This window comes from Aythya fuligula, chromosome 9 (genome assembly GCF_009819795.1).
Source record: "Aythya fuligula isolate bAytFul2 chromosome 9, bAytFul2.pri, whole genome shotgun sequence".
Taxonomy (NCBI): Eukaryota; Metazoa; Chordata; class Aves; order Anseriformes; family Anatidae; genus Aythya; species Aythya fuligula.
The window spans coordinates 5,557,637-5,576,668 of NC_045567.1; the positions used below are offsets into that span (position 1 = coordinate 5,557,637).

Genomic DNA, 19,032 nt, shown 5'->3' on the forward strand with positions numbered 1-19,032 from the left:
TCCTGCAGGAAAGTAAATGTGAACTTTGCTGCCCTGTTTCTAGGACTGAATCCTACCATTACTTCCATTCCACTTATCCACTTACTAAAACGATTACCTGAGCTCTTGGATCCCAAAAAAGAAATGTGATGTCTTTTATTCTCACCGGTCTATGGCCAGGCCGTTGGCCTGGCAGTGATTGATGGCAATGACTCTTGAAATTCATTTATTGGCAAAAGTCTGTTTCCTTACGTCAATATTGGGAAATATTAAAGGATTACGTTAAAAAAAAATATCACGTTGAGGAAAAAATACATTAAGGCCTTCCTTCTTTCATCAGTCATTCCTGGCTTACAGTACATTTTTATTGTGCACTCTCTTTGCTGTTGTATATCATTAAGGCTTCAGTCTCATATGTTATGTGTTCAGCAGCATGTAGATCAGTGACTTCAAATAAAACATTTCTGCCTTGCAGGTGTTAGAACATATGTGGATCCTTTTACATATGAGGATCCAAATCAAGCTGTGAGGGAATTTGCCAAAGAAATTGATGCCTCCTGCATAAAGATTGAAAAAGTTATTGGTGTGGGTAAGTGCCAGAACTTTTGCATTTTTTGCAGTAAATATAGTTTAAAATTTGTTTTTAGGAAACGTGGGATCCTGTGATCTTTGTATGACAGTTTCCCAGAATGAACCGATTTAACATCTTGACAGTACAAACATGTGCTCCATGCTCATGATCATGGATTCTTTTGCCTTTTTGCTTAAGGGGAATTTGGTGAAGTATGCAGTGGACGTCTCAAAGTACCAGGAAAAAGAGAGATCTGTGTTGCTATTAAGACCCTAAAAGCTGGTTACACTGATAAACAACGGAGAGACTTCCTGAGCGAGGCCAGCATCATGGGACAATTTGACCACCCCAATATCATCCACTTAGAAGGAGTAGTTACTAAATGTAAGTAGGTCATTTTCATGACAAGGCCAATTTAAAAGTCACTGAGAAATAAAGTCTGTGGGTGTTTTTTTCTTTTATTTTGCTGTTTTTTTACCCTCTTTCCTGTGAAATGACAGATGGAACAGATCCACTGATAGCTAATAGGAGGAAATCAGTGTGGGACAAGTCATTAATCTCGTTGTCAGCTATAAATGGGTTTATGGTTTCAAATGATACTCTATCTGTAGGCAGCTTGTACAAGATTTTGTAGGGGGAATTAATACAGCAGGGGTTCACTGTGTTTTTTTCCTTTTTGCTATGCCAAGCAGGCATCTTTCACATCTTTGCTAGTCTGAGCTGATTGTTACAGGATAGGCAAAAGCAGATGGTGAGCAAAGAATTTAAAATAGTTGGGAGAAAAATCCCAAAACAAAACTATGGAGTCATATGTTTAAGGTACAAAGCACAGATGTAAGGAGCAAGCCTTTGAAATGAAGTATTCTGTTTTAGTATGAAACTTTCTTATTTGTTTTTTTTTTTAATGATTTACAGGTGTGATAATTGCACTTTGCAGAAATTACCTGGCTGATTTTTTTGTTTGGTTTTTGGTTTTGTTTGATTAATTTTTTGCTTTATTTATTTATTTATTTTTGTTTAAGTCTGTTAGCATTCACTGTGCCATGAACCCTGCCTTAGAAAGACAAAGACAGAGCTTACCGGATGCTGTTTCCAGGCTTGAACTGAAAATACACCTGTGAGACAGATGCACTTGGGTCTGACTTGATGAAACACCACTGAAATGATGTAGTTGTTGTCCCTACTCCAACCGTACTAGGTGATGTGTTGGCAACGCCTGACACTGGTTGCTAATCCTAAGGGACCCTTTGGATATAGGGGTTCGTTCTCAGGGCAGAAAGAGCAAAAATGAAAGCAGACAGTGAGCTTGTGAGCTGCTGTTAGAGCAGGAGCTGTATGCTTATACTACCATGTAACGTTTCTGGACATCTCACCCCTCTAACAGTTGTGGGATGGGGCTTGTATTGAGTGTCACTGTTGGCTTTTCAGGATAAATTCTGCTAGGGAAAACAGGGGCTTGGGTTTCTTTTGCCTGTCGTTTACTGAAGGCCTCCCTCAAAACTGAAATTTAAAGTAATGCTCTGTTTAAATTTTTCAGGTCTGATTCTCGTCTCTCTTGTGTTGTTGTTGCTGTAACAAAGAGGGGGTGTTTGTGGTCAGCTCACAGTGCTCGCTGCAGGCAGTAATTTTTGAAGCACCTCGGTAAAAGCAAGGCAACATGGGAATCTTTATGTTGAAAACCTACTGAGGCTTGAACCCCCTTAGCTATTACGGCTTTAGCAGTTATAAATGGCTGTCTGCATTTGCATAATGCAGTTGTCACTGAATTAAAATGATTGGAAATTTTCACCGAGGAAGTAGCAGCCTGACCCAAGAACGCTTCATTGCCTGGCTCACAGTGAGCACTGCTCCTGCAGCAAGCCAGCTTGCTTACCTCAGAGCTCGCGTGTTTGGTAAACAGGGCTACTTAAGAAGACATTTATCTCAATTTCTCCATAGGTTTTCTGAATGCTGTGATAAATGAATGCATTTAATAAACTTAAAATTAAAATGTGAGATAAATAGTGGAGTAGGTGGGGGTTGAGGGGAGAGAGGCAGCAAAAAACCATGAATACATTATTGGCTGCTAGTCAAGTACTTTAATAATTGACTCACTGATGGTAACTTCTCCTCTCTCTTTCCCTCTTCTCTGCTAAAGAAGTGCCTGAGTAATGAAATTATGTGTTAATGCACTGAAAGAGTCTCCCTTTCTTCCTTTCTACGTTGACATAGTGTCTTTTGATTGAGGAAGGTTAATTAAAACTCATTTAGCTCTATTTGTTCAGTGGAAGCATTCCGGTCACAGTTGCAAAGGATAAATGAAACAGTGACACATGCAGATTTGGTTGGAGTTTTCTTTCTTTTTACCAAAGAATGCTGGCAAAGGTGAATTAGAGAGAGGATATTATTTTATTACATCTCTGTCCGTAAGGATGCGAGTACTCAGCCAAGGTCACTAAGCCCTACATCCAGAATAGTTTGCTTTATGCCATACTGTCTCTCCCCTACTTTGTTCATGCAAATCAGAAAGGGTTCAGCTGCCAGGCTGGCATTTCAGAGGCGTGCCAGTTTGCTTGTGACCAAAACACTAAGATTTTTGATACTGGTTGGAAAGGGGAAGGAGAATCGGAACAGTAAGTGGCCTGCAAAGGCTAGATTGAAACTGGAAAGATGAACTAAATTAATGATAGGTGAAATAAGTGATGTGTCTCACATATAAGTTGGTCTAAGTGAAATGATGTAAAACCAATCAGTAGTCCTCGTAGTACATTGTTTTCTAACCCCCAAAAAAGAATAAAAGGACTGCTTCAAAAAGGGAAATCCCTGAAAAATAAAGGGAAAATCATCTTGATGAAAAACTCACTGAGATATAAATGAGGATGGGAACTTTCGGTGCTAAAATATTGCATGTTTTCAAACCATGTTGTTCTGGAGCAAAGACTTGCTGGTGCAGTTGCTCAGCAGTTCTGAAATGTGACACCAAGACAGAATTGAGCTATGTGCAGTCTGTGATGTGTCCGTCGATCCCTTCTGTTTTCACAATGTTTTTGTCTTCAGAGCTGACACAGGAAGTACAAGAGCAGCATTTCTCTTGGTCAGTGCCTTTTATATAGGAAGAAACTTGCTAGTTCGAGTAGCTAAAACAAACAGCTGGGTTGCCATGCCAGCCTGGTGTTGATGATAAGGTGATCCCCTGACTTCAGGTGGGCTTAACAGTGCTCATCTTGGCACTGGGCTCCTGCCATTCTGTCTCTGACCTTCTCTCCTCCCATTGCTCACTTTTAGAATGGAGGTGATACTGGATCCTTTTCTGCAAATACCCAGATGCTGAATGTGGAGCATAATGAACCCCTTGAAATAATTAGTGTTACTTGTATGTACCTAAATGCTTCCAGTTTCAGCTTTGTATGACTTTGTAAAGCACTTGAGGCAACATCAAGCATTACTTAGATATCTGCTGTTATTTATAGGCAGCAGAGTGCCTAGAAAGCATCCCCATGTCAGCAAAGTTGCATCATATTTCTCTTCAAGCTTGGTTCTCTGTATTGCAGAGGGGAAAGCTGAGTGCTGCTGAAGCATCTTACCTCATGTGACACAATTCATTGAATCATTTATCCTGTAGTTGAATTCATGAGGCAAATGGCTTTGGCTCATTTATAAATAACAAGAGACAAAGGATTCAGACTCGAGACAGAGAAAGTTGAGAGGAACAGTTTGTATTTTGCACTCTTGTCTTCGAGTACCTTGTAGCTGCTGACAGCTTCTAACTCGCCTAAAGCGTTGATCTTTTGAAAGAGAGGGAGACGAAAGCGTTCATGAATTCCATTTTAGAAAAGGAAAGCTTTCTAGTCTGTAAGCAATTTAATTACAGTAAAGATTTTTGTCAAGTTTGAACGGATCTTTTTTTCTGAGCTCTCTATTATCAATTCATGTATTCCTTAGAGACCAGGAGCCACTTTAGTTAAAGACCTTGTCAATGAGTCAGACGAAGGGTTAACCTTCCAGATGGGGCTCTTTGAATGTTCCCAACCTATAATATTTCTTCCCTTGCTCCCCACAGCTGAGGCATAAGCTCGGTGCTTTTCAAATTAAATGAGATTGTGCAAGACAGGTGTCTTGGCAGTAAAATCATGTGCAACCCATTTTTATCCCATTAACATTGGCGTTCATCAAGAAATTGTGTTTTTCTTTCTGTGAACTCTAGGTAAACCGGTAATGATCATAACTGAGTACATGGAGAACGGCTCCTTGGATGCCTTCCTCAGGGTAGGTGATTTCTTCATAATAAGCTAAAGAGATTTTATATTGGGAAATGTCTTATGGTTTCTTTTTTGGTTCTGGTTTGCCGAGGGATACTGAAAATTCAGCTTTCTAAAAGAAATTATGGTTGTACTTGGGAAATTCTGTCTCTTTTCTGGTGTTGTTCCTATCAAAAACACAGAGTAAATGCAATGTGGATGAATACAGAATAAATGTGATGTTTAAAATAGCAGGGTCTTAAATAATCCATGTTTAATGGGAACGGATTTGATTTTCTCCATTTTTGAAAGCACTGCAATGCTATAGACTCATTAAAGCTGGATATATAGCAACCCAGATACTGCATCAGTGGAAGCTGTGACAAAACCTCTAAGTTTGTACTTTACAGGTGAATTATAGACGCTAGTCAGGAGAGTGGGGACATAACATAGCATTTTATTTGAGAGAAGATGGGGATCCAGCGATATTCTCTTGGCCAATTTCAGCAATGGCAATAATGTAGCTTTTAGCTTAATGCTATGTGATTTTCTTCCTTTCCCCATCCGCAGAAGAATGATGGCAGATTTACAGTAATCCAGTTGGTAGGGATGCTTCGAGGCATTGGCTCAGGAATGAAGTACCTGTCTGACATGAGCTATGTGCATCGGGATCTAGCTGCTCGAAACATACTAGTCAACAGCAACTTGGTCTGCAAAGTGTCTGACTTTGGCATGTCCCGTGTCTTGGAAGATGACCCCGAGGCAGCTTACACCACACGGGTAAGGAAGGAGAGAAAACGTCCAGTGGATTTTCTTGCCTACCTGATGTTTTTGTGTGACTGTGTGAGAGGTGACAATGGTTTGTTTTGAAATAATCTCAGTCATAAAGTTAAACCTATATCACAGCATAAAAATCAACATTGGCCCAGACTCCGTAACTGCTATAAATTGATGTAGTGTTATTGCTCCATCAATGGCTACATCAGTATTTCTTCTCTGAGATTGTGACCAATGTACTCCTCTGGTTTCCTCAGTGTGCTAGGAGTGCGTGACAAGAATCTGATGCCAGAAATGAGAGCCTGGGCTTCTATTCCTTCTGATATCTACACATAAGCATAATTATTTGCAACTGGCTAGTCCCAGTGAGGTTTCGTACAGCAAGTCTAGATATGCTACCAAAAAAAAAGAGTTAAAAATAAATAAGTAAATAAATCAACTTTTGCTCATCTCGTAACTTTGTCTCCAAATAATTTGGGCTGGGAATAGCATTGGGCCTGCCTTCCCAAGCTTGGAGGTAGTAAATGCTCTTGCCTCACTTTTTGTTTGTTTATTTATTTGTTTCTTTCCTGTTTTGTCTATATTTCCCTGCATCCCACTAATTTTGCTCAGCCATTTTAATATGCTGCATGTGGAATAGTGCTAATGCAAGTACTTGTGGCCACGGAACAACATCTCGACTGTTACCAACCTTTGTACCAATACCTCTGTAATTAACATGTGCGTGGAAAAAAATCTCAGTTTATAAAGTCTCTTTTTTAAATTGCTTATTTTCTTCATTTTTAAATATCTGCCATTCTCCATCTGTTCTCCCTAGCGCAGAGTTTGTTTGCAGCGCTCACATTTTGCAGTTTAATCCCAGCACACATCCTTTAATGGATTCACATTCATTACAGGGAAAGATAGACTTGGATAGTATTAAATGCTGGGCAACCTTCGTGTTTCTCACTTTTAAGGATGGCAAGTGGAAAAAGCAGAAGCAGAGGTCTGGAAAGCTGCATTCAGGGAAATCAAAGTTTAGGCAACAAAAAGACAAGAAAGAAATGATTGAAAAGCCTCCCTTTGAATGTAGTGAGTGCAGATACAGTATTATGTTTGTACTCGAGTAAACTAGAGGGAATCAATGCAATTTGCATCACAGTGTATTGTCTTCATTTGGTATCAGCAATGAAGGATCAGGAAAATTTGGATAAACTCCACTGTACTCAAGCAGCTAAATAAAAGGAGCTTATTGACAATTTTTAGAATGATGACCATGTATAAACAATGTTTACGCATCTGTGTCTGAAGGGGGGAGTAGAGCTTTTTCATAACCAGAAATGATGCAGTCAAATGCAATTTTTAAAGCGTCCTTTCTTAAGAGAATGGTGCGTTCTGCTCCCCGTTAGTAACATCTCATTAAAGTGAAAGCATCCTGTAGCCCCATGAGGCACTTACTGCTGCGAACTGATTCACAGAGGGTCTGATGCAAAGGCCAAAGGAGCCAGAAGAAGGACCCCTTTTGATTTCAGTTGGCTTTGGAACGAGTCCATGTTAAACACTTGAGAGAGATACTAGGACAATAAGCCATTAAGCATGCACATGCTACACTCAGTTTTGGATAAAAACTATCTACAGGATTGCTGAGGAAAAAAATTACCAAAATAAACTTAATCAAAAAAGCATAAAAGCAAATGAAAAAAATAAATGAAATCTTTGTTCGGCTTAAGTCATTCCCCGGATGAAACTGCAGGAAACCAAAAGCTCAATTAAAAACACCTTGCATATTAGCATAAACAAGAGGAGAAGTCTGTGGCCTGGGATCACTCAGCTAACGCAAAATCAGATAAACAGGATGGAGAGAGCTCCTTTTAAAGCAGTGCAGGACCACAGTGGCCTGGGTCAGGTGCCCAAGTGTCCTTACTTGTGTAGAAAGGAGTATTGTAACAAGAGGCAGCTCTTTCCAACCGGTACCAAAAGCAACTCTGCAACCTGCTCTGGTGTGGGACTGGGAGAGCCCAGGGGTTGCTCGCCTTCTCACATCTCTGGTAGGAACTGGGACATGGCCCGTGGGAAACACCCCAGTATTCATAAATCTTTGCAGTTTATCCTCCCTTTATTTTACCTTTTTGAAAAGCAAAACGGTTATAATCCCATTTCTTTCTGGAACAGGCCAAACAGGTCAGACAGGCGAGCAAGGAAATAGCAATTAACAGCATATACTTACTTGGTTTGTCAACCAAATCTCCGAAATACACTTCGTACAACTCCTGGCTTTTTCTCATGCTTCGGCATAGCCCTGAGCAGAGATCTTGTAGAGGACTGATAAAAATACACTTAACAATGTCCTGGTTCCCCTCCATGTGACTAAAGAAAACAGATGGGCACCATTGCCTCCTGGTTGGATGTGACAGTTTTATGGCACAGAAAAGGGAAAGTGAAGGCCTTTTAAAGAATAATCTGGAATTGCATACAGGAAACCATTTTGTATTTGGAATGGCAATGTGGAACAGTGTCAGCCACGCACGTGACGGGGTCAGTGACTCACTAGCCTGCGTTTTCTTTTATTTGTGACAGGGTGGCAAGATCCCTATCAGGTGGACTGCACCAGAGGCGATTGCCTACCGTAAATTTACATCGGCGAGCGATGTGTGGAGCTACGGCATCGTCATGTGGGAAGTGATGTCCTACGGAGAGAGGCCTTACTGGGATATGTCCAATCAAGATGTGAGTTTCCCTCTGAGGCTTCGTCTTCTTCTTCTCTCCCTTTCTTCCCCCACACCTTTATCTTTTTCTGTAGATGTTCCCTGATGTGTTTCTGTGTCTGTTGCTGTGCTGTTATAAAACACTCCAGGTTTTTAAAAGGTTATCATGAGTGGTGGATTCGTTTTCCCAGGGAACCTCTCCAGAGTAAAGAGTTCCCTGAATACTTCAAGTGTCACCTGTAAGGTAATGGGGGATTCTCTAGTTAGGATCTAACTTGTGCGCATATCTTTCTTCTTTTCTTTTTTTTTAAGGAAAATTATTAATCAGTTAAAGAAAACAGAGGACAGAGGAGAGTGGAGAAAAGGGAAACGAATGTGTTTAAACTATTAGATCATAACACTGTAAAGAGAAGGAAAAGTTGAATATTGATTTTAAATCTCAAGTTTATTGAAAATCTATATGAAAAAACACTTGAATTTAATGGGGTTTCCTATTAGTAGTTAATTCTTCAAACCCCAGAATGCTTGTAATTCTTCCAGATAATTTTATTTCTTGTAGGAAATCTGAAACAAAACATCCAAAATCCAATTCTGATTATCAGAGCATCCTTGTGACAATTGCATAGGTGCCCCCTGAGGACATTAAAGAGCAGCTTTCCTAAATGACCGTTCTTAAATTATGTATGTCCTGTTTAAGTGTACCATCTGGACTACTTCAGTGTATTCCAAGAGGGACCGCACACAACGGCTGCTATTCCAGAAGAATATTTAGTATTAATACTAATAAGAGCTTTTGCTAATAGATTTTTTATTAAATTAAAAAAAAAAATCCAGTGGAAACGAGACATAGATTATCCATAATACTTTTCCCATGGAATTTGCAAACATACAAAGGAAGAAAAAAATGTTAATCTGAATATATATGGTCATGGGAGTGGTTAAGTCATTTTACAAGTCATCTGCTTTCTTATGTAGAGCCGAAACATTTTCAAAGAGTGTCTAGATGTGATGGCATTTAATCTAAACAGGGGGATGTAATTTTAATTTCCTTCTGATGTGAAATGTCTCTTCTGGCACCCAATCTTGCCTTCCTTTGCTAAGAGGAAGTCATCAAGACTTAGCAAGAAAATAAAACACCAGATGTGTCTGAGTTATATCAGGCATGTCTACACAACACAGCGAAGCTCAGTGCAAAAACCACGGAGCTGACATACTAGGCTGAGACACACTGCAAATGTGCAGTGCTAGACCATGTCAAACAGTCTGAACAGGACAGTCAAAGCCAACAACACTGTCTCTGCATCCCCTTTTTAGTACCTGGCGTAGACATACCATGTTTTTTCTCCTTAACAGCAGTGAAAGCCGTGCTTTCACGACAAAGCAGAAGTGGATTTGAAATTATTCTCCATGTCTGTTGAATAAAGAGGAGGCAAAAGGATCTTCTTACTTCCTGAATTTGTCAAAACCACTTTGCGGTCACTGATTAGCTGCTAATAGTGCAAGCATTTTCCCCCCACTCTGTTCTCCCAGTGGGTTTTAGCCACTAATTGGACAAGACAAGAAGGAGGGAATTTAGTGCAATTCAGTCCCTGTGCACTCCTGGTCTTTAGTCTCTTGGTGAATCCTGCCAGGAAACTCATATTGATTAAGGCCTGAAGGCTCCTCAGCAAGTCCCTGTCATCTCAGAATGGAGCCCTGGTCATGTCCCTTTCTCCTGAGAGAACTAACACGCCATCAAAGTGCTGAGCTCTGGAGCTGTCTCTGGAGGGTTCAAAACGCCAGCAGCTTGCAGTTTTTCTGGATCCTATTAAGTATGAGTTGCGTAAGTGAGCTGCTGCATTGGACTACAGTAACTTTCTTTATAAAGTTGCACCAAAAGGTTCCTATCTCTGAGTTTCTTTGAAATGCACAGTGTTGAGCGAACAAGTTCTCCACAGGCCTGTATTACTGACAGAGACGAGCTAGCCCAGGAGAAGAGGAAGGAGGGGATGATCTGCTGTCCCCTAAAAATTATGGGAAAATGTTCATCACCAGCATAACTATGTACCCCAAACTGAAGATTCATTGTAGATCTATTGCTTTGCCGACTTTCTGTGCATTGAGGACAGTTTTGCCTTCTTTTCTATTTTGTCTTCCCTTTATCCCATGATGCTCTTTCATGGTACGTTGCTGTGTTGTATCTGATGCCTGCTTTCGATGTTGTACCCTTTTAGTTTTGAACTGTTGAGGAGAAATGGCAGTACTGAGACCACCAACTGCTTGAGTCCGAGTGCTATCTTCCATATTGTTTCACTTAATCGTGGATTTGTTTCCGTATTTCAGATTGCCCTAGGATAAATGATACTCAGCTGGTAGATGTGAGTAGTCTCTGATGTTCTCTAATGTCTTCCTAATTGTGCCATTTGCAGGTTATTAAAGCCATTGAAGAAGGGTATCGGTTGCCACCCCCAATGGACTGCCCCATTGCTCTCCATCAGCTGATGCTAGACTGCTGGCAGAAGGAGCGCAGCGACAGGCCTAAATTTGGACAGATCGTCAACATGCTGGACAAACTCATCCGCAACCCCAACAGCCTGAAGAGGACGGGCAGCGAGAGCTCCAGGTCAGCTGTGCCTTTGTGTCGGTGATGTATGGGGCAGCAGAGTGGAGGTGACAGGCAGAGCTGCAAGTCACCCCGGCTGCCGCTCCGGGATCAGAGCGTGCCCTGCCCAGCCAGGCTGCGCAGCAGGCGCTGCGCTGTGCAAGAGAGCACAGGGCTTCCTGGCACGCCGCCGAGCCCAGCTGGGCACCTCAGCCTCTCCTCGCTCTGTGAGAAGGAAAGTCAAATGAGCTGCATCGCACCAGCGCTGGCCAGGTTTTTAACACAGTCTAAAGTAAATCCTGGAAAAGTTCTGATGCGGGCAAGCCCTGTTTGCGGCGTCTTCCCCTCTCCCACCTCAGTAAAAGGGCTTGAAGGGGTTTCCTTAACGCAATGTAGGTAACAAGAGTGATGTGGTTTTCTGCAGGAAAAGTACATCATCAAGTTTTATAAACCCTAGATTTGTGTAGGATTTGCAAATGAGCATTATGGCATTACAGCCAACACCTTGCGGGCATTGGGAAGGTGTGGATTAATTTTTATGTGAATTTGAATTTAATTTTGTGGAAAGCCAGTTTCATGTCTCCACTGATCCCACATTACTTTTGTGTTTTGTTTGCTGAGCATGGTATACCTGGTGCGTGCAAAAGAAGCACAGTAGGAAGGAAACTCCCAGAGTTATAGAAACAACAAATCTTTGTTGGGACAGATCAGCAGTTTGTTTGAGCTGATGAAACACTGCTGAAGTAATAGGAGCCGAACTAATTTACACCAAGTTTGCTCTGTTGTTTAAATGCCTTTGGTTTGTAAGGTGAATTTGCTTACAGCAACTGTGGAGAAAAGCTTAGCAGGGAAGAAACAAAGGGAAGATAAGAGAAGAATATTTTTCAGAAGAAGAGAAGGTGCAAAAAAGACTGTTGGGCAATACAAAATTCAGCTTCTTGATACAGTGAAGGAATAACAGGGGCCAGAGAGGTTCAGATTCAGCCTCCAACAGAAGCTGGAAAACATTCTGGAAAAGGCTATTTTATTTTTTTTAAGTCCCAGGTCCTTTTGGGACTCTTACCTACAATTAGCATTATCTGAAGAGGGATTATTAATCCCATGAGGCCAGTGTCACCAGATACATTCCAAACAGCCCTAATTGCAGTGATAGCCTGGCAAACATGTATCCGCCCTCGAGACTTAAATAATTGACATGGTGAGAATCACGATATGATCTGCTATGATAATCTGAGCATTGCCGTATCAACCTTCTCCATTTTGCTTTGCTTCCAGCTCACAGGTGCTTTCTGTAAATACATGTATTTTGCAAAAGTTCAAGACCTGTTCAAGGCCATTCCACGTGCACGACTGTTTTTGGATGCTTTTATTTCTTTTCTTTGGAATACGGATTTTGAATTTGCATAAAACTTTATTAATATAATATATGACTTTATAAGTGAAGCATAATTGTATATAATTAGGTTGCCATCACCGGTCTTGTGTGAGATAGTGTAAGCGAGCCGTACCAAGCCCTGCCGCCACGCACGCAGTGCCGTAGGCAGCACTTAGCTCTGCTGTTGCACACCTCATCTTTGATGATGCGCGTTCCCAAATAAACTGCGAGATGATAATTGTTGGGGTTAGATAGACAGGAGTAATTAATAATGGCTTAATGAGACGGTGTGATTTACAATATACATGAAAAATTAAATGAGATACTAATAAGTGGAGCGAATTTTGTGAAAATAGTTATTTGCAAATCTGTGCAAGGCCAAACGAGAAGCACATTCCATGGTGCAAACAAAGATCAAAGCCCGCGTCAGTCTGCCAGTGCTGGCACACGTGCTGGTCAGGAATGGGCTGATTAAAGAGGGGATTAGCTCCCTGCTGGCCTGAGTTTGATTGAATGCACCCAGCTTGCCTGTGAACCTGGCTAGGAACAGGGCTTATCAGAACCCGCCCTGAGTTCTGCTCTCCAAACCCGTCTGTGGGGTTGCGAGCTCACCCTGCCCCTGCGCACACTCGGGTGGGGTTTCCATAGCTGCTGAGCTGGGGGCTGACACACGCGGGGCTGGCTCTGCCTTCCACTGCTGCCACTGAGACGCGGAGCCGGTCGGCCGAGCACGCCACGGCAATGCCATCTTTCTGGTGCCCGCAGCAAAAGCGTTTTCTAGGACCTTTGTTGCATCTGAGGTGGAAACTAAGCAGCGTGGTGGTTCAAGTTACATATGAAAGCAGAAATAAAAACCTAAGGTCGAGTTCATTCTTGGCAAAAGTTGGCCCATTACCTTGCACTTGGTTAAGTTCCTTGCAGGTGATCTACTTGGCTGTCCAGAGAGCTACAGGTTTCGCTAGGCACGACTTGTCGCCCTTGCTTTTCCTAATAACTTAGAATAAGCATTGCAGAGACCAAAGCTGGGTTTGAAAGTCACGATGCGGCTGACGCAGTCTGTCTGTCCTTTCGCTGTTTGGCATGCAGGCCCAGCACAGCCCTGCTGGATCCCAGCTCCCCGGAGTTCTCGGCGGTTGTTTCTGTCGGTGACTGGCTCCAAGCCATTAAAATGGAGCGATACAAGGATAACTTCACAGCTGCTGGCTATACCACCCTAGAGGCTGTGGTGCATATGAACCAGGAGTAAGTACTCAGCGCTATAACAAAAAAACTGGTAAATCTGGATTTAATCAGCCTCCTTTGCTTTGTGCTGCATATCATTACACTCATTAAAGGAATGGAATGCCTTTCATTTGGACGGAGTATAACTTTAAAATGCCTCCACAATGCCTTCACTTATTTAATTAAACATTTCTGTACATCTGCCTTGCTTTTGCTGTGTTACTTGTGGCTGACTCTTAATATTTGTCTCTGGATCAGCATCTGACCCACAGTTCTCAGCCCCCTGCTTCTTTTGCTTCCCGCAGCGACCTGGCCAGGATCGGGATCACTGCCCTCGCGCACCAGAACAAGATCTTGAGCAGCGTTCAAGCCATGCGCACCCAAATGCAACAGATGCACGGCAGGATGGTGCCAGTCTGAGCCAGTACTGAATAAACTCAAAACTCTTGAAATTAGTTTACCTCATCCATGCACTTTAATTGAAGAACTGCACTTTTTTTACTTCGTCTCCTCGCCCGTTGAAATAGAGATCTGCAGCATTGCTTGATGTACAGATTGTGGAAACCGAGCGTGTGTGTTGGGAGGGGGGCCTCCAGAAATGACAAGCCGTCATTTTAAACCAGACCTGGAACAAATTGTTTCTTGGAACATACTTCTCTGTTGATCAACAATATGTAAAATACATGTATCTATATAAATATAAAGTCACATTCGAGTTTTGATGCTATGTTTGCTGCCAGATATTGTCCTTTAAAAAAAAAACAAAACAAAACAAAAAAAAATTACTTTCCTTCTCCCTGTGACCTGTAGGATTACAACCATAGTGTTTTATTTGTGGGTGAAACCACAGTTGTGCATCTTTCACTGGAATGAAGAATCTGCCCTAGGATATTTTTTGCAGACTTGATGCATCACTAATACCTTGCAGAAACCTCAGTGAGAATATCATCTGGCTAATCAGTGCCTGTCGATTCGTGACCTGCCCACTCACGGGCTTGAGACATGAAATGACCCACCTTGTGGATTACTGGGCAAAACTGGACTTCTGGGGAGATTGCTGGCTGTTGTGCTGTGCTGAATCCTACCATGTAGAGACTTTTCATGAACATCTTGCCAGTAGTCAGCTGTGACAATCGTGGCTGTGGAGCTTTCGGACATCTTTGCTCTTTCAAGAAGTGATTCCCATTGCCACGTGGAGAAGGTCAGTGGAAGTACAGCATCCAACATGTTTGTGGTGCTTTATTTCTTAACCTGTGCTAGTATTTCATCACTGTAAAAACACAAATCAACCAACCTCTGTGTATTATTTGGGGATCCAGAACCCAGTCTGGCTCACAAGCTGTTGCAGGCTGGGATGTGCAGACCAGGTGCAGTAAAAGTGTCGTGGGCCTCAGGCCGTGCAGTGCTCAGAGCCTGATCCCGCTTCTCGGTGTAAGCAGTAGGGATGCCTTTATTTTTGGGGGTGGAAAAACCCACATGTGGATCCCATAAAAAGGAAGAGCAGTGTTTCAAAGTACATGTACAGATAACTGTTCACAGAAGGAGGACCAAGGGCTTTTCCTGCCTATAATGGCAGAACCAGTATGTGTGCTGCAGGAAGATCAGCCTCAGTTGCTGTCACTGGTTTTATCTGAGTGGGAGTAGAAGGAAATGCGAAGGGCTCCATGCACAGCCCCCTTTAGGGCCAGCCCCATAGCCTGGGTTATCAAAGCATCTGTGGGTCCGAATGCCTGGCACATGCCAAGTTTGAACAGAGGAATATTTCTCACCAAGTGCAGCCTCAGTTTCTTCTACCAGTGGCTGTAGGCTGCATGGCCGAGGTCTAAGCAGCCTTCTGTGAGTATGGCCAAGAAGGTGGCCCATAACTACTGGAAAAGCTGCCTCCCTCTGCTCGGAGCAGATGGGAAGCCGAGTGAAAGCATCCCCTAGCTCGCTGGGTGGAGGTGGCTGCTGTAGGATTGTGCTTGTCCTCGTTAGATCACATCGGACAAAGCGTTATCCAGCAAAGCTCTGAACAGACCTGGATTTTATTTATGTTGAGGCTTCTGTAACTCTTTTTGATCAGTGAAAGGGGACCAGAGATTTGTACAGATCGGATGCCTTTTAAACTCCTTTTGTGGACTGTAGGGGTGAGATGACCTTAGAAAAGTGACAGGATCTTATGCTGTGATGGGGAAGAGGGGGACTTTTAGGATACATGGTCCTGAAGAGACACTGCATTTCAGCTGTGCCAGGCACAGTGTCAAGAAGGTGAGATTTATATTTTGATGGTGCTAAAACTGGTTCTTTGGTCTGCAATATTTTGGTCCCACTTTGCACCTGACAGCAAATTCAGAAATAATTTAGCAGCTTTATATGTCAGATTCTTTTTAACGATTGCATTTATTCTAAATCCAAAACAGCTCAGTCAGTTGGACAAGTCACACTTACTGCATCCACAGCGCTGCTCACATCATTTTTGTCACTTTTAACAATAACTTGCTGATTTTAACCACTAACTCTCCCTCACCCCCAACTTTCTCAGAAAACAACTTGTTCAGATTATGGGATGCTAAATTCAGATCCTGTCATGTCATGACAGCTTAGTAAAAACTGTTCTGCAGCATTACTTATAAAAGCTTTTCCATTTGAAGAACTTTAATATTTCTTTTAAGAAACTATTTAAACCAGCATGTTTTAATGTCATGTTGCCAGGCGACATAAGAAGCGGTTACTCATTTTAAAGACCTGACACTTGTACTTCCAGCAGCAAAAATTCTTTTGCTGAAGTGCAGAGATACATTTAAGTTTCCCCTTGCTGTAGATCTGTTGCAGTCTGTTGAGATCATCTTTTATATTAAAACAAAATACACCCAATTTTCTGGCCTATTTGAAAAAATGTTTTCTTGCAGCCTAGTGACAGTCATTCAGAACACTCCAATATTTTCTACCCAAAATGAAAAATTGTGTCCATGTGAAGTGAAAACTCTGAAGGCAGCTCCAGTCCCTTACATAGCCAGTTATAAGGTGTGTCGTGGAAGCTTGACCTGCTCCCATGTCAGCGCTTCGCCAGGCAGGAATGAGTTCAGCTCTTTTCTGAGGATGTGAGTGAAGGATTGCAGCAGCTTCTAGAGGGAAACCTCAGAGGAGATACTAGGGCAGGAGTAGGTGTCTGTTGTGTTGCACGTTGGTGAAATATTTGTGTTTTCTTTTTGTGCAGGGAAATCAGATTTTGCTTTCATGGCCTCATAGCCCGTCCTGATGATCATATTGACCGCGGAGGAACACAGACCAGACACGAAGCCTTCTGGATCCACGGTTGTGTCTTCCCTAGCACTGATCCTGGAAACCACGCACTGAACAGTCATTGGGACCTGAAGAGAGCGTGACTTTTACTTTCTCTATTTTTTTCCTTGCCACTCCATTTTTGATTCATTGAAAGATGACTAACTCGATGAGATTCAGCGCCCAGTTGTCACTGGAGGAATGTACTGTGTCAAAGCCCTGCAGACTTCTTGATTTTTTTTCCTCCCCTTCTGCTTTCTCTTCCTACCTTGGACTTTATTTATATATTTTGTTGTTTTCTCTTCTTATCCCCTGGCTGTCACTGCTGCATCGCAGACAGATGCAGGTGGCAGAACACTACACATCTTACCATGGACGCCAGGCCAGGTGCCGCAGCAAAGAACCCAGTTCCTGTGAGCTGCCTATATACATTGCTGAAGTGACATTTTACACGAAACGTGCCATTGCAGTGATATAAATATATTTTTTTTCCTTGAATGGATAATGGATTATTATCTCCTCTGACAGGTGCGTATGTGTGTTTGTGTGCGTGTGCGTGCAAGTCGCCTCGTGTAGAGCTGCCTGTGAATGTGCCGAAAGCACCCCTGGAAGCGCAGGAGCCCCGCTGCCACGTGAGCACAGGCCAACAGCTCCTGTCTGCAGTGGTAGCAAGAACACACACATTTGAAAACGTTGAAATTTCTGTGTCTGTAGATGTATTTTTAACTGCCACACTACCTGTAATGAGTAGTTCTGCGGCCTAAAAGAGGGACCATTTCAAGTTAGTTTTCAAGCTGTAGATTACAGGATCCGTAAGGGTGCTAAAGGTTTTCCTAAGTGTTGTTTATTCTTACTAATGCCCTGTTTATGATAAAGAGCAACCAGTTTCTCAATGGCAAGTTGATGGAGGCAGCACCTGCACATCCATCCACTGGTAACCCCAAACTGCATTCTTAAGTAGCCTTTTTTATCTGCAAAGGAGGGTTTTAAAGACTTGTTGAATGCAAACAAATATATGCAATTCTTCCATTCACAGGAGCACCTTGCTCTGTGTGCAAGCTGTGAAAACTTTAATAATCAAAACACTTCATTTGCTCCTGGCACAGTTAAGGATCACAGTCACGAGACTGTTAAGGTTACAGTAGAGAGCCGGAGAGTTGCAACGTGTCCTGTTCCCAGCATGTGGTGAGGTGCTGGAGGAGGCGCCTCCCGTGGCCCAGGGAGCAGTGCTACGGCCTGCTGGTGCTACCTACAGCAGCTTTCTGCCTTCAGAGAATTCACTGCTAACTTACAGTAAACTTACAGAGTTTCTGAGTGGAGCCGTGCACCTAGAGCCCAGGGAGTGTGCGGGCTCTGGGCATTGGGAGCAGGGCGCGAGGTGCCACCGCGTGCCCAGAGCAGCGCAACAAATGTCACGGGATGGGGAGCGCTCCCCTCGGGGGGATCCGGGTGTGCTGCACTGGAAGACCGTCCCCACCAGTGGCCGTGCTGGAGGAGGAGGAGAAGGAGAAGGAGCTGGGCTGGGGGCAGCCAGGGCAGGCAGTGAGGGGCTGCAGGCTTCTGGCACCGGGGGCCATGGCTCCGGAGGCAGCTGGGGTGAAGGGGACCCGGGGCAGCTTCCCCACTGCCCAGGATGTCATCGAGAAGTCTGGCCGGCACCACAGGCCTCTGCTCGTTAAGGAGTTGTCCTGCTCGCACCCCACTGGTTGATGTTTGTCCAGGTTTCTTGCTGTACTAATTTTGTGATGGATCTATGTATTAAAAAATATATGTATAAAATACAAAAGGCTGGTAAGTAACCAGTAAAGGGGACTTAAAAAGCAGTATTTTTCTTTTGTGACATTTTCATAACCAGAAAAAAAAAAAAAAAAGAAGAACTGAAATACTAATCAGACAAATAAAAAGAGAGTGCATTTATTTTTTTGTATCACTGCAAGTATGTTGGAATATGCAAGGACTGTGGTTAAAATTAGAATGTATGAGGCATATTATAATTTAGTTCATACTGAAAAAATCTAACAGCATTTCTTGGTTCGTGCATTTGAACGATCTCTGGGTTAGATATATAGATTTTCTATTTTGTTTTAATTTGTAATGTTTTTCCCTTCCATGAATTTTAGGTACACATAACTTATGTCATTTATTTATGGTCTTTTATACCTAGTTTGTAAAATTGTAAAATAGCAATGCAAACATTTGCATTTGAAAATAATAAAGTAGTTGCTGTACAAACCTGAAATGGACTCTTTCTAATTATTGCATCTTTTTATTACTCTTTTATTACTTAGTGCTTATCCACAACAAATATGAATACAAAGCTCGAGGTAATAACCTTGCTGTTTGCCTTGAGGGGATCAGTTTTC

At 42.5% G+C, this 19,032-nt stretch overlaps 1 protein-coding gene across 1 annotated transcript in view; it reads left to right on the forward strand.

The window, feature by feature from the left end:
• EPHA4 (EPH receptor A4) overlaps positions 1–18,532 on the forward strand; it is a 94,830-nt gene extending 76,298 nt beyond the window's left edge. The window contains exons 9-17 of the mRNA XM_032193439.1: positions 455–568; positions 749–934; positions 4,734–4,795; positions 5,338–5,547; positions 8,101–8,250; positions 10,637–10,830; positions 13,271–13,426; positions 13,711–14,606; positions 16,605–18,532. Coding sequence (XP_032049330.1) covers positions 455–568; positions 749–934; positions 4,734–4,795; positions 5,338–5,547; positions 8,101–8,250; positions 10,637–10,830; positions 13,271–13,426; positions 13,711–13,825 — 1,187 coding nt within the window. The 3' untranslated portion in view covers positions 13,826–14,606; positions 16,605–18,532. The remainder of the gene's footprint in view (positions 1–454; positions 569–748; positions 935–4,733; positions 4,796–5,337; positions 5,548–8,100; positions 8,251–10,636; positions 10,831–13,270; positions 13,427–13,710; positions 14,607–16,604) is intronic.
• Positions 18,533–19,032: the final 500 nt, after the last annotated feature.